General features: G+C 40.2%; 1 protein-coding gene and 1 long non-coding RNA gene across 8 annotated transcripts in view; one reads left to right on the plus strand and one right to left on the minus strand.

Annotated features, from left to right (window-relative positions):
• The window catches only part of DST (dystonin), a 316,607-nt gene that overhangs the window by 280,657 nt on the left and 7,993 nt on the right, over positions 1–27,957 (minus strand). For all 7 annotated transcript variants that reach the window (XM_052809218.1, XM_052809204.1, XM_052809202.1 and 4 more), the window contains exons 3-4: positions 19,394–19,582; positions 930–1,137 (exon numbers count right to left, since the gene is read on the minus strand). In XM_052809218.1, coding sequence (XP_052665178.1) covers positions 930–1,137; positions 19,394–19,582 — 397 coding nt within the window. The remainder of the gene's footprint in view (positions 1–929; positions 1,138–19,393; positions 19,583–27,957) is intronic.
• On the plus strand, positions 1,023–27,656 carry LOC128151695 (uncharacterized). The gene is made up of 4 exons (XR_008238449.1): positions 1,023–1,116; positions 19,480–19,677; positions 20,567–20,650; positions 23,985–27,656. It is a non-coding gene; the product is annotated as an uncharacterized LOC128151695 (long non-coding RNA).

Genomic DNA, 27,957 nt, shown 5'->3' on the forward strand with positions numbered 1-27,957 from the left:
CCCCCGCCTCTGGGCCCGCCCCCGAGCAGTCCCTCCGGCCCAGCCCTGCCCTGCCCTGCCGGGCGCGGCGCCGGGCCCCCGCCCCACGCACCCTGGCTCCGGGGGGCGGCGGCGGCGAGCCCCGCGGGGCAGCCGGGCCGGCGCTGCAACCCCCCCCTGCGGCTGCATTCAGCGGCTGGTGAAAGCCCGGCCTCGCGGAGCACCCTCTGCCACTCGCGTCCTCCGCGGCCCCCCATAGCGCTGTTAAGATGCGTTACCCTGGGAAATGGTGTCCTGGGAGGGGACCCGCGGAGGCACACGCAAAAGGGTGGGGGGAAACAGAGGTTTCCCCGGGGAGCACCGAGGACCGCCGCATCTTCCTGGCATTCATTTACGGGCGGTTTCCAGCTCTCGCCGGGAAGAAGCAGACGTTCGCCGTATTTTCGATATCATTTGTCACCGGGCTGCTGACCGGCGCCCGCCCGCGCCTTAGGCACACCGGGCGGCTCCGTCCCGGTCCTCGTCCCTCCCGAGCGCAGCCCCGGCCCCCCTACGGACAAAGACCGGCGCGGCGCCGCGCCTCGCCCCGCGGAGCGGCATCGACCGCCGCCACCGCGGCCTCTCCCTGCGCGGCGGCCCGCCCCGCGCCGCTTCCACCCAGGGAGGCGAGATGCTCCCTCGGCCTCCCGGCCGAAACGCCGGCACCGGCTGAAAGGGCCGATGCCGCGGCTGCGGACCCCGCGCCGCTAATGCGTTTTCGCATGAAAGTTTAATGGGCGCACCTGCGCGTATTTCGGCTCACTTTCCCCTACGCATCAATCCACCCAGCCAGAAAACACGGCCAAAGAGCTTAGTCACCACTCGGAGGGGCGGCGGTCAGGACGGCAAGGGACGGGGGTCCTTCTGCCCCCCACCCGTCCTCTCCCCGCCAGCCCCCGGCCGCGCCTTACCGGCGATGCGCAGCACGGCCCTCTCGGCGGGGTCCAGCACGGAGCCGCCCTGGATCTTCCGCTTGGACCGCTCGTGTTTGGGCAGGTTCCAGGGCAGCGTGTCCCCCGGCGCCGGCGACACCGTCCCGGACCTCTGGCTGAAGTCCTCCTCGTCGGAGAAATCGGCGGACGACGACATGGAGCATCGGTAGGACGCGTTGCCGGAGCTCTGCACGGGGACAGATAGACAGGGTCGGTGCGTGGGGAGCGGCTCGGGACGCGAGGCCTCCGGTAGCACCGGCGAGTACCCGCCCCGTGTGGCGTGGAAAAGCATCTCACGGGAAAAGGAGGGTAGGGGAGAGGGTCGCCGCTCACCATTGCCGTGAATTTGGGGGGGGGGGGGGGAAGAGGGAGGCGCGTGCGGAGCGCCGAGGGTGATCGTCCAGAAAACAGGCGGTCTTTAGTAGCGGGAATGCATTTGGAGGGAGGTGTGGGGAGAGCTGAGGCCTGCGGCTGGGCAACCAGCTCGCAAATGAGCCTCCCGCTTCTCCAACAATAAACCCAGCAGCAACAACAACCGAAAAAAAAAAAAACACAACAAAAAAACCCCCAACCCTTTCGAGCTACAAATCGATGGCGTTTGGCTCCCCCGCCAGGCCAAGAGAAAGATCTGCCATTGCCGAGCTGCCGCTGAGGTGGGTCAGTAAATCCGTCTCTGGGAAGGACCCGCGCCCGCAAGCAGCCCCCGCCGGGCGCCGGGCTCCTGGTGACCGCCCCGGCCAGCCCCGCCCCGCGTCCCCTCCTCCTGTCCCGCTGTCCCCAGCACAGGCCGGCGCGGCTGGCTAGCGGGAAGGGAAGGAAGGAAGGAGGAAATACTGTTTCTCAGAGCAGCCCCTTTGGGTAGCGGGGCACGACAGCCGGCTTTCGGTCACGCTTTGGCAAGACTACTTCGGCAAACAAACGGCTGATCTCGGCTTATGGACTTGTATCCGCATTCAGATTTCCCAGCTACCCAAAAAAACCCGCGCTACCAGAAGCGGAAATAAGCACTGATGCAGTGCAGGGATAGGGCTGCTGCCATTTCTAGCTTCCCTGTTTAGGCTGAAGTGGGAAACGGAGATGTCTGAACGGTAACCACCTTCAACACCACCTTGAGAATTTAGGATACAACGTTATACACGGGTTATTAGGACACGACGGGGGCAAGGTGCTATTTCTCTTCCTTTGCGTTTTCTGATTGGAAAGACTGGTGGTTTCTCCTGGGCACCTGACTAGAAAAGGATGGATTTGATTTGTGATTTCATGTGGGAGCTACTGTGACTTGCAAAAGTGTAACCTGATGCTGGTCCACGTGTGATGTTAATTTTTAGGGGTATGCTATTCTCAACTTGGAGAGGTGTAGTGTACTTTGTTATGCAGGCAGCCCTTATTCAGCCCACCTACATTCCAAATTTTTTGATACTAAAACAGCTATTATTTTAGGCTTGGCTTGTAGCCTTTTTTTTTTTTTTTTCCCCCTGATAGGCTTAAAATGTACCTTTACTTACAGGGGAAGTTTGTACTGTTACTGAGATCTGATAAAATTTATTGTTGCTGTGTGAACCTTTTTACTGTCAGTTCTCATGGGGTGGACAAGTGAATCATTATTACGTTGAGGGGTATTTTACCCATTTTAAAACTCAAAACCTGCATAATCCAGCATAACAATGTGATGCACTCTTCACGATGCATAAACCTGCCAATAACATACAGTTAAATAATCCGCTAAATAAGAGGGGATCTCTTATTAGTAGTTGCTCCTCCAGACCTTCTTCGCGTCTATCCCAATCCTCTTTTTTCCTTCTACAGTACTTCATGGTGAAGTTTGAAAGGGGAGAGAGGGAGGGAATGAATACAAAAAACCCAATTAACTGAATTCTTGTTCACTGTATTGTGATGTGGAGAGAGCAAGATAAGTGTGGAAAAACAGAAACATGAGATGTCTGATCCTACCTCTTATTGCCTTCGCAATTAGTTCTAGTGCTGGGAATATTTTGCTGCCAGTTTATATAATAAGCTAAAACTCTGTAGGATCTCATAAAGCAGGATGGTCACATACAGGTGTCTTCCTGATGGGAGGTGGAAGTACACAGCTTGCTGCAGGGCATGGAGGGCACTTTGCTGTACCAGCTGGGGCTAACAGGCCCCTGATGTGCTTAGTCAGGGATTAGGTTTCTTGTGGCCTGTCCTTAGCTCCAGCTTTTGCCGTAAAAGAGAAAGTGTTCCTTTTAATCCCAGCTCTGAACATCCTGCTTCGGGCCTGTATCTTCTATTGGCTGCCCAGCAACCCTTAGTACCTTTGGATCACACAGACCTATGGAGACAAATTTTGCCTTTCAATTTCTTCACCTTCTTCGTTTCTAGTTTATAACACGAAAATGGAAAGAGCCTAGACATGGTGTTGTGAGGGTGCTATAGCGATAGTTTGTTAGTATTTATGTAGCAGCTGGGAATATGCAAGGACAAAGTACAATAGCAGTTGTTATTGAAGCTTTGAAGAAAGATCGCTCAAGTCTCAGATTTATCTTTGAAAGTACGCTATAATTTTTATCCAGTAGGATTTCCTTTTCTCAGAAGAGGCCTTAATAGCCCATTCTTATTTTTAATAAAAACAACTCCTTCTCTAGTTCCTCCTACCCTTAGAAACCAAAAGCACTGTTGAGTGATCGTTTCATATACACAACTGAACATATTCTCCATACTCTATTGAGATGTCAATTTTAGGGATAAGGAGACTGTCCTTCTGGTCAGCTATGCTACAATACTGGAAGATAAGCTGCGTGAGAAGACCCCACTCCTGTATTTTTGAGAAATCAAACTGAGCAGGCAAAGGTAGACCAATCTTTGCCATCTATGTATATTACAAGTAGCTATCCTCTTTTAAGTAGCCGTTCTACCTTACTTAATGCATGCATATCAAAATGAATGAACAAACCCCATGTTAGTTTACTAACTCTTCAGGAATCACGTTATCTTATTTTCAGAACAAGGTAGGAAGCTCGGAAAGGAATTTTTCATAATAGCAAAATCTAGCAAACTCACATCTAAGAAATGCCAACTTCTAACTTAATTGCAGTCCTCTTTTTTATTCAGCATGGAAATACATCTGAGTAATGTGTACACAGAGCTATTAAGCACGTAAGTATTTTTAAGAATCATGACTTTGCTATTCCAAAGACGTTTATAATGTACTAAACAACTGCTTTGCTTGAGTAAATTAATAGCTTTGATAAGAAGTCTGTAATTGTTCTCCTTTTGTGCAGCCACTGTTCACAACATGCTTACCACTCATCCTGCTGGATTGTTTGTTTCTAGCAAACACGTTTTCCATGCCATAGCTGTAAGCCCCAAATAAGCATTCTGTGATTACAGCAACGATATTAACCAGTTTAAAAAATACAAAAAATGCAGAACATCTGTACTATCCTGAAAAGGGTTCCTGGCCAATTAGGACAGCATGTGAAAAAACATAGGTTATATTCTGTTAAAATCAAAATATGTAAGGCACTTCTGTTATTTTTCTATAAAGCACATTGCTGTATGCAAGTGAAAAACATAACTGTTAAGAATACACAACACTTTTTTGAGTTACAAGAGTGAAGTGTCTTTTATAGCCACTAAAATATTGATCAGACACATCCTTACTTAGCCTACTCTGGGACTTAGCAAGGGCCAGGTCTTGACCCTTCTTAGCTTGAAGGCCCATAAGGTCACAGCCCAGATGCTATAGCTGCTTATTCTATGCCTCCGATTATGCATCCTTCTGCTCATTAGCCTAAAGACCTATCTGTAGCCTCTGTTGTTGATCAGCGGGAAATGTTGCATTTGCATAGCAGTTATGCATATAACAGCTTGTGCATTGAAGCCTGTTGGTCATACATAAGCAAATCTAAGCAGAGTTTTGTCTGTATTCAAAGTACAGGATTAAACTTAATGCATCATTTCACCGTCAGTAACACAGGAGGGTGCAAACTGCACAGGGAGTCCTCACCACTGTGTCTCGGGAGGCAAACTGCTCAGGACAAGCATTTAGGAGAGCAAACCTCATTTCTGCCAGTGTCTACGGTTTTCTCTGTAATCAGGTGATTTGCAGCAGCCGCCTGAGAGTCAGGCTTGCTACTGTGCTATAAAAGAGAGCTGGTTTCCAGTAATGGGGATGATTTCAAAGAAGTATTTAGTATACTCCTTGTAAGAGGGATTTGGCCGTGTACCAAGGCATGATTTCCTTTGAGGAGGGAAAGAAGGACTGTTCATCATAGGTGAGGCACTGCAGAAGATCAGGTGGAAACGAGGTGGAAGATGGTGTAGCTGGAAAATAGTATAATGTAACACACAGCACCATATATCAGATAAGCCACCCCTACATAGGATCTGATACCCTCAAGAACACCAGTGGGTTTTGCACTGTCATTCCTCGAGGTGGAAGCATTAGGAGAGGTCAGGTTTTAAACTCCATCAAGCAATCCAGCTGGCAAAAGCTGCCGAGAGGCTGATACTGAATTACTGTTGTATTGCAAAAATTCCCTAACTTTATGACACATTGGAGATTGTGCTGGCCAACTGAGTTCTAATCAAATATCTTGTACTTTCACATCTTATCTTTGAGAAGATTTTCTACTGCAGTGAGTCCTTTCATGCTGGTTTTTGGAAGCTGTTGGGAAGTACAGGTCAACATTCACTGAAATTTAATTTTCAGTTTAGTTATGAGTTAGTTATATTTCACTTACACTAAACTATCCCAGAATTCCTGGAATACATTTTCCTTTCTTTCATTATGGGCAACGGATAAATATGAACAGAAATGGAGTGTCTGAATCATGGATTTACTGAGTGTGTTTCAACAAAATCCCTCCTAGTTTAGAATAATTCAGAATATCAGTTGAATGTAACAGGCTATTTTTGTCCTTTAACATCCCAGATTGTATGATATGAAAGTGGATCAACTTTTAAAGTAAAATAATTTAATAAATTTAAGACAAAATCTAGGGCAACTGAATGTTCCCATTAGTAAATCTTTACCACTTTAACCTGATTAGATGATATTGCAATGCAGAAAACAAAATATCCAATGTATGTAATCAGGCTATGTGAGTCCCTTTGGACTGCATATTGTCAGAAATGATCAAAATTCAAAGCAGACACACAAATGAAAGTACAAACAAGGGCAATGTAAACCCAACTATGCTAAGCTTAAAAAAAAAAAATCCACCAGTGGAGATGCAGCCATATTAAGTGAATATTTTTCTCTGGTTCTGTGCCAGTCATTTAAGAGAACGTCCATGCTTGAAAGTGCCTGCATTACCAGGATATACAAACATAACTACAGAGTTTCTGTGTTTGTATTTAATTTTATAAAGCAATAAGCAGAAAGCTGGAAGGCAAGTACACTAAATGTGAAACTCCTGAGCATCATGGGTCTGACTCTATGTTAAACTACCTTTGCAAACAGGTTGGCTTTTCAAACATCAAGACAAATTACTGATTTGTGGAGAGAATTTACATTCTTTCTCTCTAAAGGTAGGAGAAGGTGGAAATAAGCATTCAGTGTTTATTCATCATATGCATTTTGAGCCTGTGACTGTATTTATACAAGGAAATTCTGATGCTTTCATAGGCTTTCAAAAGGAGATGGAATCTTTTCTGGATGCTAGTAGGTCAATCCCTACCATTCCCCCACTTTGAAAATAACCTTATGGAGGCAACTTTCATGAAAGAAATAGGTTATTTGAGGACGTGAAATTCAAAATGGATAAAGGGCTAGATCCATGTATGTACTTGGACATTGCAAATACAGTTTTGTAACATCAAACTATGTTTATTGGATAACCATCTACTTCCACATCTAAAACTGACATGATGCAAAACTGAGGTTTTGGTAGGAACTAAGTAGTCAGAAAAACCTGGTCACCCAGGATGATGCAGCATCTCATTCTTCAGGGATGTAAGACACCCCCAAACCTTCTCCTGAAAGTGGTACTCAGTCATCCTTTACTAACAGCAGAGAGCACTAGTTTCTTTTGAACAATAAAAGAAGTGAATCAGCTGTTTGCCTTTTCATTATTGTTTTAAGAAGCTTGAAACCTAGGCTCAAACCCTCATCTCCCAGCAGCCAGCCTAATGACTATTCTGCAACAACCTCCTGGTTGTGGAAGTGGTACAGGTGGAAAAAAAAAAACACAACAACAAAAAAAACCCCAACCCCTCAAGATTTCTTGGTGTGGAATGAGAAAGAAGAAGAGAGAGCGTAGCATTCTGCATTAGAGCATGCAAGGCTCTCTCTGGGGAGAAGGAAGTGCTGGGTTCTGATCCCTGCTCCGATGATTGCTAATACATTCTGCTTTAGGTAGTAATTGGGTAAAATGTTGAAATAGTCCCTGGATGAGACATGTGCAATGGAGGCAACAGAAACCACAATGCACCTCGTGTACCAATTCTGCAGAGATACACCAAATTTCAAGTATTTATTGGTCTGAAGTGATACCATCTTCTAGTAGCTAAAAAAAAGAAAATAGCAAGTACTACGCTACAAGTAGAGTTTCTGTTTCATTTACTTCATTTATCAGTGATCTTTTTCAAGAGCAGAAAGTTGAGAGATGCTCCACATGTGTAACTCCCTGTTAACTGTGGAAGGAGCTGGGGGATCAGATACTGTCAAGGTAATCTCCACAGATCTCAGCAACTTCCACCAAGGAAGATAGCTATCATAAGAGAAAAATAAGGCATTTAAAGGTATGTTGCTGTGCAAGGAAATCCTGATTATTGTTTTTTTCTTTTTCAAATGAATAAATTGAAAAGCAAGGCATACTTCATTCAGTGTAACCTAGACCTGTATGTACGTGGGGCCAAATAACATTCAGATTAAACTAGCCGTGTTGTGCCAAAGCCAGCAGTTCTCTTGAAAAGCTGCTTAGTAAAACTATGCTAACAAAAATGTGGATTCTTTTTGAATATCACTGGAAAATTAATAATATCATCAATGTGACAGCCCTGATATGTTACATATTTAATCCATTCCTTTATTCCTCACCTATTTCCTCTACATTTTTCAACATGAATTACAGGATTTAATCTTGAAATAGCTTACCTACATTATAGAAGCCAACAGAAAGGTACTGAAGATTTTGCAGATGGGAAGATAATATTTTGAGCTCTGAGTATCTGGGAAGCTACAGCATGGGGAATAGACATTTTAGTTGAGTTTTATGCTAAAACTATCAGCAAGATATAAGTGCTACTTCCATTATAATTATCATTATCTTGTTTCAAAATTAATGCTTCGTAGATATTAATACCTAAAATATCAGGATTTCATGGTCTCAAAATTATGAATTATTTCTATAAAATAAATGCATATTCTCCATGATGTCTGCTGTATATAACTGTTGCAAAAAGTCTTCCCATTACCTAAAAATAAATTTTGTATTAATTTTTAATTGCAGCTATCTTGCACCTATTCAGATCCCCCCAGTCTGCCAGACACAAAAGAGAATAACTTGACAGAAAAAACTAAGGTTTGAGGAAGGCACACAGTTTTATTTGCTTACTACACCTATAAGGCCAACCATGTAACAAAGGAAGAGTCTGGAATAAGAAATCGTCTAGCTTCAAATACCTTCCTCAGCCTTCTAAACTTCTCATTGTAGATTGTATTATATTATATGTATGTTTTGATAGCATACCTTTTATGGCAGGAGTAATTTTTTTTTATCACAGTATGAAAACACTCTGGCCAGCAAACAACAAATTAAAGTTCTAAGTAGCTTCTGAATCTCTCATGGGCACAGATTGTTTTCAAGGAAAAAATAAAAGGAGGACTTGGAAGAATTTTTTAAAATGGCATAATGAAAATCTAAAAAAGTGGTATTGATATTCTGCTTTTAGTAACAACTGTTAACATTCCTGAGTGATAAGTTTCCCTCCTTATAGAATTAAGTATTCATTTGTTCTTTTCAAACTGTTTCAATCCCATGTTTTAAAACAAAGTTTCAAGACTTGATCCAGCAATCAATCAACATTTAACTATTTGAAAATACAGGTTCTTATAATTACACAACACTAGTAATACTGTTAATAATTAAGTTACCAGATTGTTTTATCTTACAAAATCCACTTTAAGTTGCCTTATCTTATGTTTGGTTGAAAGTATTCCCAGCCCAAAGTTTAATTTTCTTGAAAATTTTTAGTCAAAGGCTGACTGAGAAGCCTGAGAGCAAGGTGATGAAAATACCTAGTAGTTATTTGTCAACACTAAAAAAAAAATCCCAGTGATCTTTTTTGAGAAGACTCTAGGCTTTGGGATGGATTACTTCAACTACAAGTATCCTTTAAGCTAGACATAGGCCTTTTGCCATCTTTGTTAAAAATCTGCCTACATTTGTCAGAGTGGTAAGTCTTCGAGATACAAATATCATCTGCTATCCCTGGTGTCAGGGAGTATAAAGTAAAGCTTTTAAAGTTTGGGTTTGATCTCACTGCTCTGATGAGAAAGCTGCTCCAGAACTTACTGCTCTCTTGATTACAAGTAATCTTCCTCTAGCTGCCGCCTGAAACTTATTCCTGGTCTTTTGGGTTTTTTGCAACAACAGTGTTCATTTCCTTAAATACTGGTTTTGCTTCCCTGATGTGTTCATAGCCTGCATTGTACCTCTCAGCCTTTTTTGGTTTTGCTGAGCAAGTCAATTTCTTTTAATCTCTTCTCATCTGCTAGTAGTCCTTCTTTGCAAAGTTAAATAGTTTGATTTAACTATTCCTAGGGCCCAGATGACTACCAATGTGATTTTGCCAGATTTTTTTTTTTTTTTTTTAACATGGCCGTGTTTTGAATATATCAACGAAAATCTCTTCAGATTGGCACCCACTAAACAAAGCCTCTCAAGACTCAGGGCTCTTACAGCTGCAGGAGCAATACCCCATCATCACAGACTGACCAAGCAAATTCCACCCTCGCAGCTCTTACCTCCCCTCTCAGGACACCCACCATCCCCGCTGAGGAGCTGAGCAGGATCCTTCCAGCTTGGAGATGTGGAAGCAAAACTAGTCTTTCCATCTAATAGTTACCTGCTGTGGTTGCAGGCTGATGGCAGCGTGGGCAAGAGGCATGGAGAGCAGGGGAGGGCATGCACCAGACCTGACAGGCAGGAGACCGTTTCTTTTATGCTCTCTGTGACTCACTCAGCCGTGCTTAGCCAGCAAGAGGAAGAAGCCATACGATCTGAATGTAGAAAGGACAAACACCGGAACCGGCGCACTGGAGGAAAGGGCTGGAGAAATACTCTGGGACTGACAGCCTGAGGGACAAACACAGAGACTGGCAGAGTCTGGGAGCTGCAGCTGGAAAGTGTTGAAGGGAGCAGCAGGCTCTGTGGATAAAGCCTAGAGGAGATATGGACCTGCAAGGTAACAAGTGGGACTAGTAACCATCAATGCTGAGAGAGCGGATGAGGGGAGAGCTAAGGATCTGATGCACTAGCATGAAACTAGTATTGCCTCACTAAAAGGCTTTGAAGAAGGTACTCTGATGAACAAGGAGAGTAGGAACTGTGTGTGAGAAGGTCTCCGAGAAGAGAGACAAGAGCCAAGGAAGGTATGCTTGGAGTATGCAACCAGAGGCCACAGGGAGACACAGAAATCAAAGAGACTGGTTGAACAAGTGTCTCAGAGCAACGAGATGACTGACGAGGTGAGCCTGGGAAGGGCCGTGCAAGGGGTGTGACGTGAAGGAGTGATACAAGGACTGACAAATCGAGAGGAGGACGACTGAGGTCAGCAGAGGGGTGAGGACTGGGCAGTGAGGAAGGAGCCAGTGTTGGGGCAGAGGCAGGTCAGGAACAGGCCGGAGGAGACAGGGCAGAAAGAGCCACGCTTGGGAAGAATGAGCACAAGAAAGCATGTGCCCCTAAGGAGCCTGGCAGGAAACGGAAATTTCACTCCAACTCTGGCCATTAGCAAATATCTGAGAGTTCCTCTAGAAAAAAATACATCTTCCCCTGTGTTACTGATTCATATGGAGGAATACAAATATTGTCAGTCTTTCCCTGAAATCCAATAGCAGAATTTTCTGTGTTGTAGTTCAAGTGTCAAAACCTGCTGATGAGCCGCGCAATGGAGCTTTGTTTTTAAGTTTCCTTTTTTAACAACAGTAGGAAATTAAACACAAAGTTCTTGTTAAAATATTTTTCTTAAGGTTGCAAAGTCAAGCACTAAAATGTTACAAAATCCCAGATTCAAGGTTCACCATGCAACCTTAGTTCAGCCTGTTTATTTGTACATCGTGATGAAGTCATAATGATGTGATTGTATACTATTACATCCCCAGTGTCTTGCTCTTATTTAGTGCAAATGATGGGTGATATTCACTCCATAAACAGTTGTTCAGTATTTTGTTTTGTCATCCTCTGTTCAATGGGCAGCCCCAGAACTTAACTTACTTCATGCTATTCAAAAGCTGGTGTGAAGAAGAAATTATTATTTCATAGACTGTTTTGTGGTCCTCATCACTACAGTAGTATCTGACTGCTTCACAAATACTAATGATCTTTGCCATTACACAGGATGCAAACTGAAACCAGAAGGTCAATTTTGATACCTAGGTCAAATTGAGATGCCAGGGATCTCTAACTTTTAAGAGTTATTAGAATTAGGTATCGGTATACTCAGCACACACAGAGTTCAGTGGTGAATGACAGCTTGAGTACGTTTATAAACCCAACTACATGCTTTGAGTCAGGCACTTAGAAAATGGAAGATAAAAAATGTTTTAAAAGCCACTTGTTCAGCACGTTCACAGTACCTTGTGCCCACCCTTCAATCTCCAAAGCAGCACTCACTGCTTTTTAAAGAAGAGATCCTCTCTCTTCCTGCAATCTCCTGTTTTATTCATTTACACACTTCACAACTTCTGCAGAACTCCTACACATAAGTCATCCTAAGAGCACTTCCATCCTACAATGAATACAGAGTACATCCTGTGAAAAAACAGTATGCCATCATATAGTTAAAGTCTATATGACAACGCAGATGCAAAATTGACTGAATTAAAGCTGCGTGTGTAACCTTAATTCCAGTGCTTCCTAACGTTTGAAGACTTGCCTTTGCCAAACTATTCTTTTAACATAATACCCATGCGTAGTGTTATATATAAACACAAATGGATAAGAGAGTCCCTTGCTATATAAAGATGTACTGTTTGTGCACCAAAGTAGGATGTTACACAACACAACTCTGAAGAGTGACTCCTGTGGCAGTGAAGGAAAAGGAAGCATCTGCATTTAGACTATAATTACTGTGCATCTGTGAGACAATTACTGGTCATTTTAAGTTGTGCACACAACACCATCATAACAAAATCAGAGATGATTGATTTTTTTTTTAACCTGCCTTCATCTACTGTACAGAATTTACTATTTATGATCACTTGCATAAAATGTTTTTTCATACAGTTAAGACTGCTAGCACGTTTTAGCAGCTTAGGTTTATATTACTACCTCTCAAGGAAGGACACTGGGATTTAAAAAAAAAATCTCAACAGTTAAAAATTTGATTTCTGAGTGAGGCTACACTGCATACATGTAGTATAATTTTATCAATGAACAACAAAATCCCAGTTAATACAAGTCATGGCAAAATAACAGTGGAAAAAAAACTATTAGACATTTTTCAAGCCAGAGTTTTACAGCTCTACTTCTTTCATACAACAGTTGAAGAGTATTTTATCTCATTCACTTCTAATTTAGCAGTAAGTTAGCTCCAGGTCCAAGGACCAAGGGTGCGCTTTGACCCTCTTTCAAACTTTAGATCAAACAAAGCCAGGCTGGTTTAAACTCTTATCCCATTTTCAGTAAATAACCATTTGCCCTGGGAATGAAAATTGATACAGACAAAATAAAAATTGTATGGAATCAGCTTACCTATCAAGACAAAACCTGTTGCAGTAGAGGGCTTTGCCCTCAGGTGTAGGATGATTTGAAACTGTTTATAGAAAAATAACATACGGTTGATGCTATTTTCAACCACACAAGTGTAAATCTGAGTAAATAAACTCAAGACAAGCATGATGTGCCACTACAGGGGACAATTAATTCAAATGACCTTAACTCTCCAAATAAGAGCTAGCAGTAAAGTCAGTTAAGGTGCTGCCCTAAATGTGGATTTGTACTGTTAATGCTATGCTTATTTCTATGTACTTTTACATACACGTGTCATCAATTCTCTGGAGAAAAGGAGGCTGAGGGGAGACCTTATCACTCTCTACAACTACCTGAAGGGGCATTGTAGTGAGGTGGGCGCTGCTCTCTTCTGTCACGTGGCTGGTGATAGGACGAGAGGAAATGGCCTCAAGTTGCAGCAAGGGAGGTTTAGGTTGGATATTAGGAAAAATTTCTTTAATGAGAGGGTTGTCAGACATTGGAATAGGCTGCCCGGGGAAGTGGTCGAGTCACCATCCCTGGAGGTATACAAAAAGCACGTAGACAAGGTACTCCAGAACATGGTTTAGTGGGCATGGATGATGGTTGGACTCAATGATCTTGAAGGTCTTTTCCAACCTAAATGATCCTATGATTCTATGAATAATTATTAGCACTATTGCAATTAAATGTTTCTTTTACTCTACGCTTAACAGCTGTAATAACTCATCCATAGAAAAAAAAAATCACTAGAAAGACAACAATAATTTTAAATCTCAGATCTAATTCTTAACATGTTACCATTGTGTTTTAACAAAAAGTAGTTTTAAAGACATCGCCTCCCTGGCCTAGTGAAAATCATGGCAATACACCTTTAAGAAATCCCTTCAAAAATCTAAACTGGCTAGGAGCTGGGCAAAAGGAGTGGAAGAAATGGGCAATTGCTGCAATGCAATAGATGGGCTGCAGGGTGGAGAAGGAAAGGAAGTTGGGAGCAGGCAGCAAGGGAGGAGGCCACAGAAGCTAGCAGAACAGTGGGAAAATGAAGTCTTAGTGCAAAACCGTTTATGAAGAATTTATCAGTGAGGAATTATTTGCTAAAAGAAAAGCAATAAAATACAACAGTCCAAGAAAGAGAAGTAAACAGTCTCTTGGTAGGCGTGTGTATGTTTGGAAAGAGAAGAGGTACTTTTGAAGCCAACCTAATGGCCACTGAAGGCTTTCTCTTTATTTCAAAGATGACTGGATTTAGCATTTATAGTCATATTTGCAAAGATCCTACACATGTAAAATATGTTCCTTGAGGTATTTTTAAAAATGTTTAATATGGCTAGGTGCTTAAATCTTGTTAAAAACCTAATAAACTCTCAGGTGCTTCTCAAAATCCCCATCAATATCCTTTACATCTTAGAGCAAAAAATCCAGTCCTTGTTTCCCTTTTTCATTCACATGTTCCCTGCATTTCTTCATTGTGGCTGTGCTCAAATTATCCTGAGAGAGGACGCATGCACGCGCGTGTCTGTGTACGTACACGTGCATGCAGAGTCTGGTAGCTCACAGCTTTGTCATACATTTTGAGAACATTAATATGATGTTAATAAAAATGCTGAAGGTGAAAGATGATATGATAATGTTTTGCCATATTTGCTTCTAAATGTGATTCACCGGAGACACAATCCAACACAAGCAGATGTCTTCAAAAGAAAGAACCTATGAATGCAATCTATAGATTAAATAGCTAATACTTGGAATTAACCAAGTCTTGTGCAGGGTAATGAGTAATTTTTGTATGTCATCTGTGTTAGGTGATTCAGATATCACATAAAGTACAACATGGTATTGGAAAACTAGTAAATAACACCAGAGTAAGAAGAAGTAGAAATTAATAAAATGAAATGGCAATTATTTAAGGAGACATATTAAAAACTCCTAAAAAGCCCTGTAGAACAACTTCATCCATATGAAAAATTTAATCTCAAGTAAGCTAAGTGTCAACTAATACTCAGACTTCTTCTATAAATGGTTTAGTATCAGATGTTTAAAAAACCTCCCAAATGTTTTTCTTACAGAATTGTAATACTGTTTTTCTCGTAAGTTTTAAGGCTTAAACACATAAAAGCAAAAACCAGAATAGCTGAATAAGACCATGGATGGGACAACTTATGCTTTTACATGCATTAGAAACTGATTAACTTCGCTTTCAAGCTTGCGTCATCCGAGTCTGTACAGTGCAAGCTTCACTTCAGTCATGAGAGTAGCCTCAGTGGAGCCAAATGAAGCTGCACACATCAGTAGATTTTTTACATGTGATCCCCCAGACATCTGACCTCCCTCTCTGTTACCTTGTAGTGACTTGTAGCAATGCTGCACCCACCCCTAAGGAGCTGAATTGCTTCAGCAAAGGGCAGTCTTTAAATAATTAGAAACTGGTTGATTAGGAGGCATTGAGGGATACCTACGAGCAGCAGTGCTTCTGAGATGATTATTTGTCATCAGTTTATTCTTTGTAGGTGACTTCAGAAATACTTTTTTTTTTAACACTATTCAGTAGAAAATCACCTCAATATATGCTGTTGCTACAGTGCCGGGGCAAAATAGACCAGTAAGATTGGATGTGTGAAGTACAAGGCTTTTGAGTAGAAACAGGGATTTCACATCTGAAAGTGAAAGAACTGGGTTTATTTATGCTCCAGTCTCTGTAGTCTCATCTGCCACATGTCTTACAGTGATCCTGTTATGACAAACACAAGTGCAGATTTTGGTACTACATCTCATGATCTTAAATAATCCTTGGTGGCTGCATGAGTAAAGCAATTTAGGAGCCCTTCAAACTGGTTAACAATGGAGATGTCAAAAGATGCTGCTTTGACAGCATATCTTTTCAAATATGTATTTAGACATACAGGTGAAATTAGAATTTGGCAGAACTGTATGTCTAACTGACCCCATAGCTCAGGAGCCAGATATGTTTACACAAACTCAAAGCCATCTTTTGGTTCCAGGCCAGCACAGGAAAAAAACTATCGATAACTTGCAGACTTTTATACTTTTGCTTCAGAGCAGACCACTATTTTAAATATAGAAATATTAAAAATATTTGCAAAATGCTTGTAATAAAACCCCCAGTTTAAAATTTGCCCTGGAGAAGTATTGCTAGACAACAGCAAGCTCACAACAGGAGACTTTTGCGCATTGTTCCACACCTTCAGAAAATTTAACTACCCATACAGAATCAGCTACCCGATTCTTCAAAGGAGTGATATGTACCACTCCTTTGACTTGCATGAAGTCATGCTAATTTAAAGAACACGGTTCTGTTTCTTCTAAAGAGTTCTCCATTGTGTTCAAAAATTCAAAGCACGCTTCAGTAATAGGTATCTGTACCCTCCTCGGTGTGAAGTTAATGTAAAACTGTCACCTATAGTGAATGTCAGCACAAATAATACAGCCACCAATGAGAGGATGACCTACAGGGCACAAGATATAACAATGTGCCTTAAAAGGGGTGAGCTGCACACCATTATGTTGACGTTGCACTGCAGTAAGATGAATAAAATAAAGTGAAAATGGCTATGAACTCTGTCTGGTAAGGATCAGTATTAGGACAAAATGTATTTAATAGCTTCATTAATGGCCTGGAAGGTGTAAAAAAAAATGAAAATTTCAGAGAAAACTGATGTTCTATTTCTGTAAACATCTCCTCATGTAGATTTTCAAGGCAAGCAATTATTGTCTTCAGTGGGATTACTCGCATACACACAATTACACCTAATTTAGTTCTGACAAGATCAGGGACAATACTTGAAAGACCTCAGATTACTACACAGGAAGTGAGAAATAATCCAAGCAAATTCAGATAATTATAGCTGTGGCTAGGAAACTGCAAAACAAGATCTAGACACAACAAAGCCATCCAAATATAAAATAGTGTAAATTAGCAGGAATAAGAAAGCCTAGCATCTAAACGTCCAACAAAACTTTTAATGAAATATTTGAAAGGTCTTTAAGCATATATCTTAATATGGCAACAAAACAGGCTAACATGTTTTTGGACTGACTAGTCAAAAATTTCCTGGAGCAAAGAAAAATCTTTCCGTAAGGCTGTTTTATAGTTACTTTGGAAATACCATTCTCCCTTGTCAGAAAATAGGGACAAAAAAGCATGAGTGGGAAAAAAGCAACAAAAATGATCAGAAGGAGAACTGTTTTATGAGGAGAAATTATGTCTTCTTGTTAGCAGACATCATACATAATTTTTTTCAAGAAATGACTAAGCAGGATATGGCTGTAGCTGCCTACAACTATTTCCACAGTGTAAACATCAAGACAATGGATGATTTATTTAAAGTGGTTCAAGTGGGCAGAGCTAGGAATAACAGGGAAAAATAATGGAAATAAATTATGCAGACTAACAAGAGCATTTCTGGCACTGAATCATGTAAAACTGTACAAAGGTAAAGGCCAAAAGCCTCTCATCTTCAAGACGTTGAGACTAAGTGGAATAAAGCTGCAACAAACTGTGGAATGGACGACATTGTGACTGCGTGGAACTTCACAACGCTGCAGGGATTTGTCACGGCATGAACCTTATTCACTCTGTCACCATAGCGTTAATAATACATTCAGAATAACTTACAACGTCCATGAGAAATGAAATTGGTGACTTATGTTTTCTGGATCGTAGTCTAATAAAGATAATGATTTATTCTTTTTTGTAGAAATGTGAGTTCATCAAGGCTGTAGAATGAAAGGCTATCAAAAGAACTATATAAAGTTGCATAAAAGATATACTGCAAAAGCAATTTCAAGATAGTGACATAATGGTGACAGCACTGAGAGAAGTTTTCTCTAAATCTGGTATTTATTATTGTTCCAGTGGTAGGTCTGGTCAGACACAGCATAGACCCATGAAATGACAGGAAAGTGAAGTTATATAGTAATACTGCGCATTTTCTATTCTTATACTTCTTTTTCTTTGCTGGTCATGAAGTCCCTGACATGTTACTGACTGGGGAAAAGCAGGGCTTTCTTTGCTTCACTAATCCATTCTTCAAAGCCTGTTTTGCTGCTTACACCATTTCCACAGTTTTATCTCTTTAATTCAGCACCACTGATGCTCTTTTTCCCGTATTGGTAATCAGTGGCAGTTGGTAATAGCCTGAGCAATTACAGGCAGGCTTACCCTCAGCATAGACGTGCCATGGAAAAAAATAAGAACAATCAAACAAAAAAGAGAATCGAAAAAACACGAGTGGAATAGAAAATATAGAGGAAATGATGGAAGAGATGAAGGAAGGACAACAAAGTGGGGAAAGGACCAGAAGCAAGCAATGAAGAGAGGAGAGCCTGGTGAGAGGCTGAAGACCTAGTAAGAATAACAGAGTTAGACAAAGTAGTCTAGAGAGCAAGATAGGATGGGAGTAAAAGGGAGATCGTTGAGAAGAAAGGAAGAGCAGATCCTTTAAGAAGAGCAGAAGATGAATCCATCAGATCAAAATAAACCACAGAAACAGCAGCAGAGTAAAATAGTAAGTAGAAGCATGAGAGAACAGAGGAAATTGGGGAGTAGTGAAGTGGAAGCAGAGAAACGACATGTATCTGCTAAAAGGTAAAAATTCTGGCAGTTTTTGGCAGCTCTGGCTTTCTTTGTGCAAGTTTCTTGCTCTCTCAGGCAATGTACTTCCACTAGGGAATGCTCTTTCTCAAACCAGCTTCAGAGCTCACTGATAATTCTTGGTGCTCAATTAACACAAATCTAGGAAGGTTCCGTTTGGTTGGAGCAACCTCAAGATAATCTTTTTTAATGTATGCTAAATAGTTACCTTTTTAATAATATTGGCTTAATAGAAGTAGTTCAAGCCCCTTAACACTGGCACAGATAGGTTAGTCAGCAAATGCATCAAAGCAATGAGCTCTCATTAAAAAGAGAAATGCATCATGTCTGCAAGAAGAATCTTCATGTGCATTTACATTATGAACTCTGTAAGTGTTTCAAGGAATTGTCATATTTCCTCACTAAAAGTAGGCTATCAATATTAAAAGAACTATGTGTAGATCAAGCTGAGGAGCAAAGAATGATAAAACTTGATATAAGTTTTGTTGAGCACAAAGATTGTAAATACTGTGTAAAGCGGGAAAGACCTCAAAATCATATCTAGTAATGAGATTTAATATAAATTTGGTTCAGTACATAGAATCTCTGATAAATCTGAGTGAGGAATTTCAATAACATACACATGCTATATAAACCTGTTAAGTAATATCACTATAAAACTATCAAATGAAATATCTTATTTGAATATTAACTATAGACTGAGTATTAAATCAAAATTCAAAAACCCCTCCTCAGAACTGGATTTTTTTTAGTTCTGCATCAACATTAAATACAGTCTAACCAACTTATATCTAGATTCACTGAACATGAGAACTGAAAGGGTTTTTAAACTGAGGAACAGAATATGGATGGCCCAAAAAGTAGAATTATATTACATGCCTCTATAATATACTTTGAGTGCTATTTATCCCTAAAGGTAGAATACTTACAGGTTTTCGAGTTGGAGTAACTTGAACAGAATGATAGAATTCTGGTTGAACTCGGCTACTTTTCTTGATTTTTCTTTTTCTTACAGAAGTTTCCTGCTCACTTAGGTGGTGAGCTGCCACTATAGGTTGTGTTTCCTCAAGGCGAGGTGCTACACGTCTTCTAGCATGACGAGGACTTGATCTAAAGCCCTATAACGGAAAAAGCAATCATCGCGTTTGACATCTCCCAGAATGGAGCCATATAACAACAGAAAAATCATACAGGATCTTAATAATGACTTGAGGTACAAGCATGCTCATCTTAAGTTAATACAATGTCCATATATACTGCATGTAACAATAAAGAGATGTTGCCAAGTACTGTTAATATCACATTTGTTTTATATTTCTCAATTATATGTATTATTGACACAGCTAGTCGCAGTAACTCGTGTTGCTTTTCTTTATAAGCTTACACTTTTAGTTATTTATACCTAAATAGTTCTAATTTAAAATTTATAATTAAAATTTTCCAGGTTAATTCTTGGCCTTGTGAGAAATTATTTTAGGGACCTTGAGCTGAAAAGGTGCATTTTTTCCTGAGAATGAAAGTGAAATAAAATTGGTACCTGGCAACACTTAATTATGACTAATGGTTCTTGTTAAGAGGTCTGATGCTGCTAGATTTGGGGGGAGACCTTACCATTTGGAATAAAATAATTAAGACAGAGTGCTGTCTTGCTATCATCTGAGAAATATATTTGGCCAAATATAAACTCAGGAAAAGCTGCCTTCACAAATGCTTTTTGGAGGCTTGCTGTGAAAACCTCTGAGCATCATCTAGAATGTCTCACAGCCTTACAGAATTTCATTCCTTTAATGGTGACACGTAAAATGCTAGCCCTGTATTGCTACCTGCAGAGCATTTACAGTGAGCATTCTCTCATTTCACTCAGTCTCCTCATAAGCATGCACTAGCCTGTCATGCATCATTTGTACTTAATACAATATTGGTTGATATTAAACTTGGCCAGGTTGTAAATAAGAGTTTCCTTCACTTAGTCACATCAGCTTTCAGAATAAGTCAGCCAAATCTATGTCCTTAGTGACAGTCTGCAGTTTAAGGACTATATTCCCTTTCAAAACCAAGAACAGATGCAACAATTCCTAATTTTCTACCTTTTTTTCTTCTAGTAAAATATCTCCGCTGTAGTCCTTGTGTGACAAACCCAGCACTCAGAAATGGCTGGTCCATATAAAGAATCAGACTTCTGCAAGGTGAGATTTTAGCTAAAACTGCAGAAATCTATGCTGTGAATCTAAATATCCGGAGTTCCTGCCAGCTGAAAACTAGTGAGAGCAATACATTTCCATATAAACCTGCTGTTCTAGCAGGTTTCCTTCCCTTAGCTTTTGGGTTTGGTTTTTGTGTTTTGTTTTGCTTTTTTGTTGTTGTTGTTGTTTTGGTTTGTGTTAATTAGGAAATCAGCATAGAAAAGTTATGCTAAAATGTTGTTATGTTGGTAAATTGAAGCAATCAAAAGTCATAGGTGTGGCTCTGTGCAAATTGGACTTACTCCTCTAATGTTCATGATACTGCAAGGGAAGAGAGCTGCAGTCTGTTCTGGGCACTCAGAGAGACAGACAGCTATTTTCATTATTTGAATCTGTGCTCCATTAAGTAAATATACCCCTAAAGAGCCAAAACACACAAACATATATTTACATACACATGCTAGTAATTGCTACAAATATACACTGCATGCAACAGATGATATGAAAAGGTTAAAGTGCTAAGGTGAAGTATCAGGTGAAGTAACTTCCAGGTAGCAACCTTTTACTCCTGGACACTGGACAGGAGGGACAGGAATAGAGCCCAGCTCTACTTAGTCCATCTGGGAGGTTCATGTTATGTGGTCTATCAGGGCTATGAAATACACATGATGGAAAGATACAGCCAAAATTTCCTGAATCCTTTTTTATGATCCCTCCTATTCTACAGAAGCAGTAGAGTCAGTCAGACTACAGGCACGGCCAGACTTCGACTCCCTGTATCTTAATAGAAGCAGGACCCTGGCTGTATCAACCAGTGCAAGCAGTGTAGTGGAAGCCACTGCAGCCAGCAGACCTGCGCAGATTTAGGAAGATCTCTAAACATTCAAAGATGTAAATCTGTGAGATACTCTGCCACACTATTGCAGCAGGAAAACTTACTGCCCCAGTTTCTTTATACACTGTGAAATAGCTAACAGCTACTTACAACATATCATTCAATGTGATCCTAGGACTATTCAGGATGACAGGGAAAAATACAACACAAGGAGCCTACTATTTCAGAGCTTACTTCTTGTGGTCATTTTCTTTTACAAAAAAATATTAGTGTGCATCAGGGACTATTCCATAGTAAAATAAAATATTCCTGAAAAGAGCAAAATACCCAGCAAATCTATTCTGAGTTCTGAAATCAGAAGAGATTTTCTAAATGTTAAAAGCATTATGATTCATTTACAGATGATAGCTCCTGGCCGAAGCCTGGTTATACACCCTGTGCTGCAGCTGCTCCCTCACCATGCTGCCATCCCCATTAGCTGGATAAAACTCTTCGAGAAAGTATGTTTATGTAATAGAAGAATTTGGTAGAAGCTAAGCAGCTCTAAAAGTGCTAAGAAATGCATGCCAAATAGGGATTTAAGTATGTGGGTCTGTCTCACTGAGTGACTTCACCTCAAAATACTTTGAGGTTTACTGATTAAGTATTATGTTTTGATATGAAAAAGTCACTTTTGACTTCGAGAAAAGTCTGTTTATAGACAGTGCTTCTCCTTCGTATTTTATATATTTTTCTCTTTTGCTGTTTATTACTAGCAAGAAAATGGGATCTTTATCTCTTTAAGAGCTCATCTGCTTCTGTTTGCTGAAGCTTATTCTTCACTTCAAGTCATAATCTGCCTGCAGTATCACAAATGGTTGCTCTGGGGAGGATTATAATGCAGTAAAGGCAGAGGATCATGATTTCAGGTGGAAAATTAATTCCATATCAACACAGATTATGTTACAAGGGCAGAGTCCTCAGACCAAAACCCAAAATGCTTACTCATTCCTGCAGTGAGACTTTGCCAGAGCAAAAACTTCAATCTGGAAAATTTCAAAATTTGGTCATCAAAAAAGAAGACAGGAGTCAAAAGTGATGTAACGCATCGGAGCTGCTACGCCTATGCTCAGTGCAAAACTAGAATGGCCAGTGATTCCTTCTCAACAGTGAAATGAATAGATGCTTCTTGTGTTGTTTGTGTTATTTATCCTTCAGCTGAACCCAAAATTGAAACTTATCATATAAATACAGCAATCAAAATTAAAAATGTGAAAATTACACAAATATCTGTTTGGCAAAGACAGCGCTATTTTAGACGTTAAGTCAGCACTCACAGAAGAGCAAATAAGTATTATAAAATATTCAGGGACACACAGTACACCACACACCCCACAGGCGTGGGGGGAAGGTGTTCCAAGGTTTGGTTTTACTTCTCAGTATCCTTGTTTTGATTTGACTTATAGTAAATTAAATTGATTTTGTTTCTTCCCCAAGTTGAGCCTGCCTTTTGCCCGTGGCCGTAAGTGGTGAGTGATCCCTCCCAGTCCTTGTCTCGACCCTCAAGCCTGCCTTTATATTTTCTCCTCATCCCACCGGGGCCGGGGGAGTGAGCAAGGGGCTTCGTGGTGCTTTATTACTGACTGGGCTCAAACCACAACAGACCAATCACTGAGAAAATGCTAGAGATTTTAAAATCACGTGGGCAATACAACGAGGTTGCTTTACCACTGTTAAGCAATTTGTAGTGTCTGGTAACATGTGAATGTTGTGTCACTGGACAGTGACAAACCTTTTCTTCTTTGCTCTGAGAGGGAGTTGCTCATTCCTAGACCCTATTGCCTGACTCATTTTTATGCCTGTAAAATTCTGAAACAAGGCAAACCAAACAAGACTTCAAATACATACTTTTAGAAAATTTGTCTTCTAAAATACTAAAATAAGTGCACAAAAATTTACACTGCAAAGCATTCTTCCTTAAAGACACAACCCAGATGACCACCAGAACCAGTTTTAGACATCACAGAGGAAGACAAGAGGCAAAGTGAACCTAGGATTATCTTCTCTCCAAAAGCATTCATGTGCATCCTTCCAGTTAGAGTCTGTTTGAATCCATGAAGACTGATGTTCTTAGTCATACTCTACAGTGAGCAGGAATAGACAGGTGTCTCGAGGCCGGTGCAGACCCAAAGCCTAGTCCACCTACTCTCAAGGGAGCTTTTCTGTCTGTGGAAGGACACTGAGGAGATCAGCCTCTTTTAGCTGAAATTCATCCTCTTAACTCTACTCTGAAAGGTGTTTTTTTTGAATGAATTGTGGTAATATTGAAAGGACCTGTTGTGTCTGTCTTTACACCCAAACCAATGATGAATGTTGCAAACCTGGTGCTACGTGCTAGAGTACACAACCAACTGGTTGTGTAAAATTACTTCCATGGTAAGAGGTTCTGTAAAAAAAAATCTTCTTGTCCAGCCAAGTTTTAACTTCACACCTCTGATTCAGTGACTGATTTCTTGTGTATAGAAACACAGTGTGGGATTCCTCTGACCAAGGCTCAGCAGACCTCCCCTCCCTGTGTTCCCTTTCGAGATGCTGAAGTCAGCAGGTCAGATGAACCATTCCCTAACCGCACCTATTTCTCTCCATTGGCCATAAAGGGAGCCCAAGCTGACCACTTCAGTCATAGACATCTATACTGTAAGTATCTAAAATTAGATAGGATGGATCAGAGCCAGAATGACTAGGTTTTGGTCTGCTTTCAATACTGTATTCATCATTCCATATATATTTTATCATCAGATTTCCTCTTATTTTCCTCCTTCTACATGAAATAATTCCAGTCTCTTCCATCACTTTTTTTTTTGTCAGAGTTTTACATGTCCATATTCACAGACATCACTCTTGCTGGATCCCCATAATTCAGCACAGTACTCTTATAAATTTGTATTACTAATATATATAATAGTATAGCATGTTTTTCTGTTCTGTTTAAATATTTCCCACCCCATCTTCTTTTCTGATCAGGCTATACATCTGAAAGACATCTTCACTGAATTGTCAAAAGTAATTCAAAAGGCCCTTTCTGGAGACCATAAACTTAATAAATGGATAAATGACTTTTCTCTGTAATATACCCAGCCTTGCATTTATGAACAGCATGTGTGTGTTTACCCCATTCTTCAGAATTTCCTCAGTATGGTCTGGTATTTGATAACCAAGTATGTCATACTCTGCAATCCTTGTTATGTTTTTTCCTATTCTCATTCCTACCCCATTCATTAATATAAAAAACAGGATTTTGAAACTTCCTAAAAAACTTCTCTAACTTTTGCTTTTTTTATTTACAGATGAGGACATTTTGGATAATGTGTTGAACCTTTTTCTTTCACTGTCTTAGTTTCACTGTATTTCTTTTTAATTCTTTGTCTGATACTTTAATAGCACCATATGAATACATCAGTGCTATCCCATGTGTGCATTATTGCTTTAGTGACATGAATCTTTGACTCCTCCATTCTTTCAATCTGCTATTGTATTAATTCACCAGATCCTTTTCCTCTCCATTCCGGTTTCTACTGTCCCGACTGCCTTCATCATACCTTACCTATTATTTTTATGCTTGATGAGAAACCATATTCATTCTTCATTTTTTCCAGTGTGTAAGCATTTTATGTAGAATATATTTGGTGTCGGAATTCTAATCTTGGAACACAACCTTTCCAGCCAGTACGTGTTTTCGGAGTCACTAAACATTAACTTCAAGAGAAGTAAGAGCGCATTATCTGATGTCCAGCTGAAGTCTACAGAAATCTTTGCATTAACTTCAGTGGACGCTGGACTGCAGCCCAGTTTACCTTCTGGCAGAACTTCAGTAAACCACAGAAAAAAGCACTAGCTAGCATTAAGCCACAGTTCAGCACAATTGGAAGAATGACAACAGAATTCAACTGTGTTTGCAAATGCCTTATTTGGGTGAGTCCCGTAGATTAAATGCACTTTTGCAGGTGCACTAACGAATGTCAAAGCCAAAGGAAGCTCAGATAGGACATCCAACTTCGTGTGCTTGCTTTTAAGGTTTTTGACAGTGGTTGTGTATGCATGAGAATTGTCATCTATTACCGTTGTCAATTAATAGCCTCAAGAAGCAGTCTTTGAATTGTCAGTTACTGGCTGTTCAAAGCTTGAAAACTTTCATGTATATGCAACCTACAACATCTTAGGGCCTGGAGACATTAGTATGTGTAGTATCAAAACCATTCTCAAGATGCCAGAGTTGTCAGCTGTTTTGCAGACAGGCTGAAATAGAATTAAACCCTGTAGTTGAAGTACCTACTTGAACTAAAAAGGCAGGTTTAATTTAATAACTTTATTGTATCAAATTCCCCTGCATGCTGAAAGAGAGAAAAGTGAGAGTCTTTCTGCTGCACATATAAACATACATACATGCGTCTGTATTGTAAGAACAGTCTTAAATTAAAAAGTGACCAAGATTGCATTATTTCCCTTCTTCTCCCATAGTGACTTTCATCCAAAATATCCTCAGTTTATAAAGAAACAAAAAAAAAAAAACCCACATTTATTTAACTGCCAATTCTGCAAGTTCAACCCAAAATCGAGGATTCAAGTTAAGTCCTCCAAACTACTTATACATCCTCTCTAATAGTAAAGATTGCTAATTAAACCTATGTCTTAGTTTTCTATAGCAGGAAGATTACGTACACTCAGTATATTACTTCACACATGCACAAGGAGGATGTAACTACATTTGTTCTTTCTTGGGTCTACCAGCTCTCAAAAAACAGACTGCAACCTTTTTTTTTTTTTTTTTGTGGTTCTCTTGATTTTTTTTTTTTTTAATCTTAGCTAAGGGTTACTCCTATAAAGATCTGAATCAAGATTTAAAACATCAAATCTAAGATTTTACATTCAGTTTCTCATTCCACTCCCTCAGTAACAGCTTTCACTGGTGCTTCTTTGTATGCTTTAATTTAGGAGATATTATTCTTATCTTCTAAAACCTAAACTCTAAGCAGCGCTGGAACCATTTCTCAGATATTGAAGACTGCGATTTGGCATGTGTCATGTTCCAAGGTAAGTCCACACATTCAAAGGGATTAAAAGCAATTGTCTGTTACATAACCTGAACAAGATCACTTTTCCGAGTTCATGAAATACAACATCAGTAACCTGCTTTCCAGTTCCTAAGCAGGCCCCCAAGTGTATACATACAAGCTCTTGTGTGAACCTAGGGTTTAGATGTGAATTTAGAATACAATTTTTAATAACCCATGCTGTATTGCACTGCTGTTTTACACAATGTGTTTGTTTTTTCCTATTGTAAGGTTAGAATTCCTATCAAAACAGGTAAGCTGTAACACTAGGAAAATCTGATGATGTGTAAGAAAATAGCCAAATAGCATGCCCAGTCATGCCTCAAAATACCCTTTAAATACTCTTCCCTGTCTAAATCTATAAACCACAGAAGCTGGCCTGTTCTCCAAGCAGTCCTATCATTCTCTGACAAGGCAGCTTGCAGCCCTCCATGGCCTCCTTGTCTTTGTGATGGCTTGTCCCAGTTCCTTCCCTGTTACCTTAGGGCACCACCAGCCTACAGGAACGGAACAATTATTTAAGAACAAAAATAAATCAGAGTACTGCTTGATCAGTTGTCTGCAAGGGAGAGTTTAATTTAGAAATACTAGCACATTCCCCAAGTATGTCCCTCTTCCACCCCTGCTTCCTCTGTTTTCATCTCATCACTTCTCAGCTTAGGCAGTGTACAGTATACATCAAGAATCTGCCATAAATATTAAAAATACAGTAAGAAGGAGAATAAGAAATAACACACAGATTGCTAAACCATGCAAGTGCTGCCCAACATCTAGTACAAAGAAATTACTCTTGTCTGTCCAGTGCGCTTGTTTGAAGCGTAAACTGGTAAGAGAATTTATGCCACCTCAGCATGTGAAGATGGATCTGCACTTGGTCAAGCATAAAATAGATGCGTAACTGATGAGAGACTTAACAGGCATATATAAAAAAAAAAAAGATACCTAGGGTATTTTCAGATAGGGTGGAATTCAGATATCTATTAAGATACCTTGATTCAGATACCAACAACATATCTGAACAGGTCTCTCCTTCAGGAGCAACTAGTCTAAGCTCCTGTTATAGCCAATGAAAAATTTAGTCAATACATTCAGTGAGGCTTGAAGAACTGTTCAGCTTATCCTGAAGCAGACACCTACACTAGGTTAGCTGAGTAGCTTTACAGACTATAAACTGTAAATGCCTACAGCAAGCTTATCATACTGTGTAAGAGGATGCTGTTTTTGCAAAGTCACTTTCCGACTCCGGCTGCACTTTATATGTAGGAAGGTAACGGCAGCAGATCAGAAGGGAATGATGCTTCAACCTAGTTGTATCATTTTGTTCTGTCTAGAACAAAGGAGGAGGATAAATATAATACCTTAGTCTAACATTGATTATGTATTTC

The sequence above is a fragment of the Harpia harpyja genome, chromosome 15, assembly GCF_026419915.1.
Source record: "Harpia harpyja isolate bHarHar1 chromosome 15, bHarHar1 primary haplotype, whole genome shotgun sequence".
Taxonomy (NCBI): domain Eukaryota; kingdom Metazoa; phylum Chordata; class Aves; order Accipitriformes; family Accipitridae; genus Harpia; species Harpia harpyja.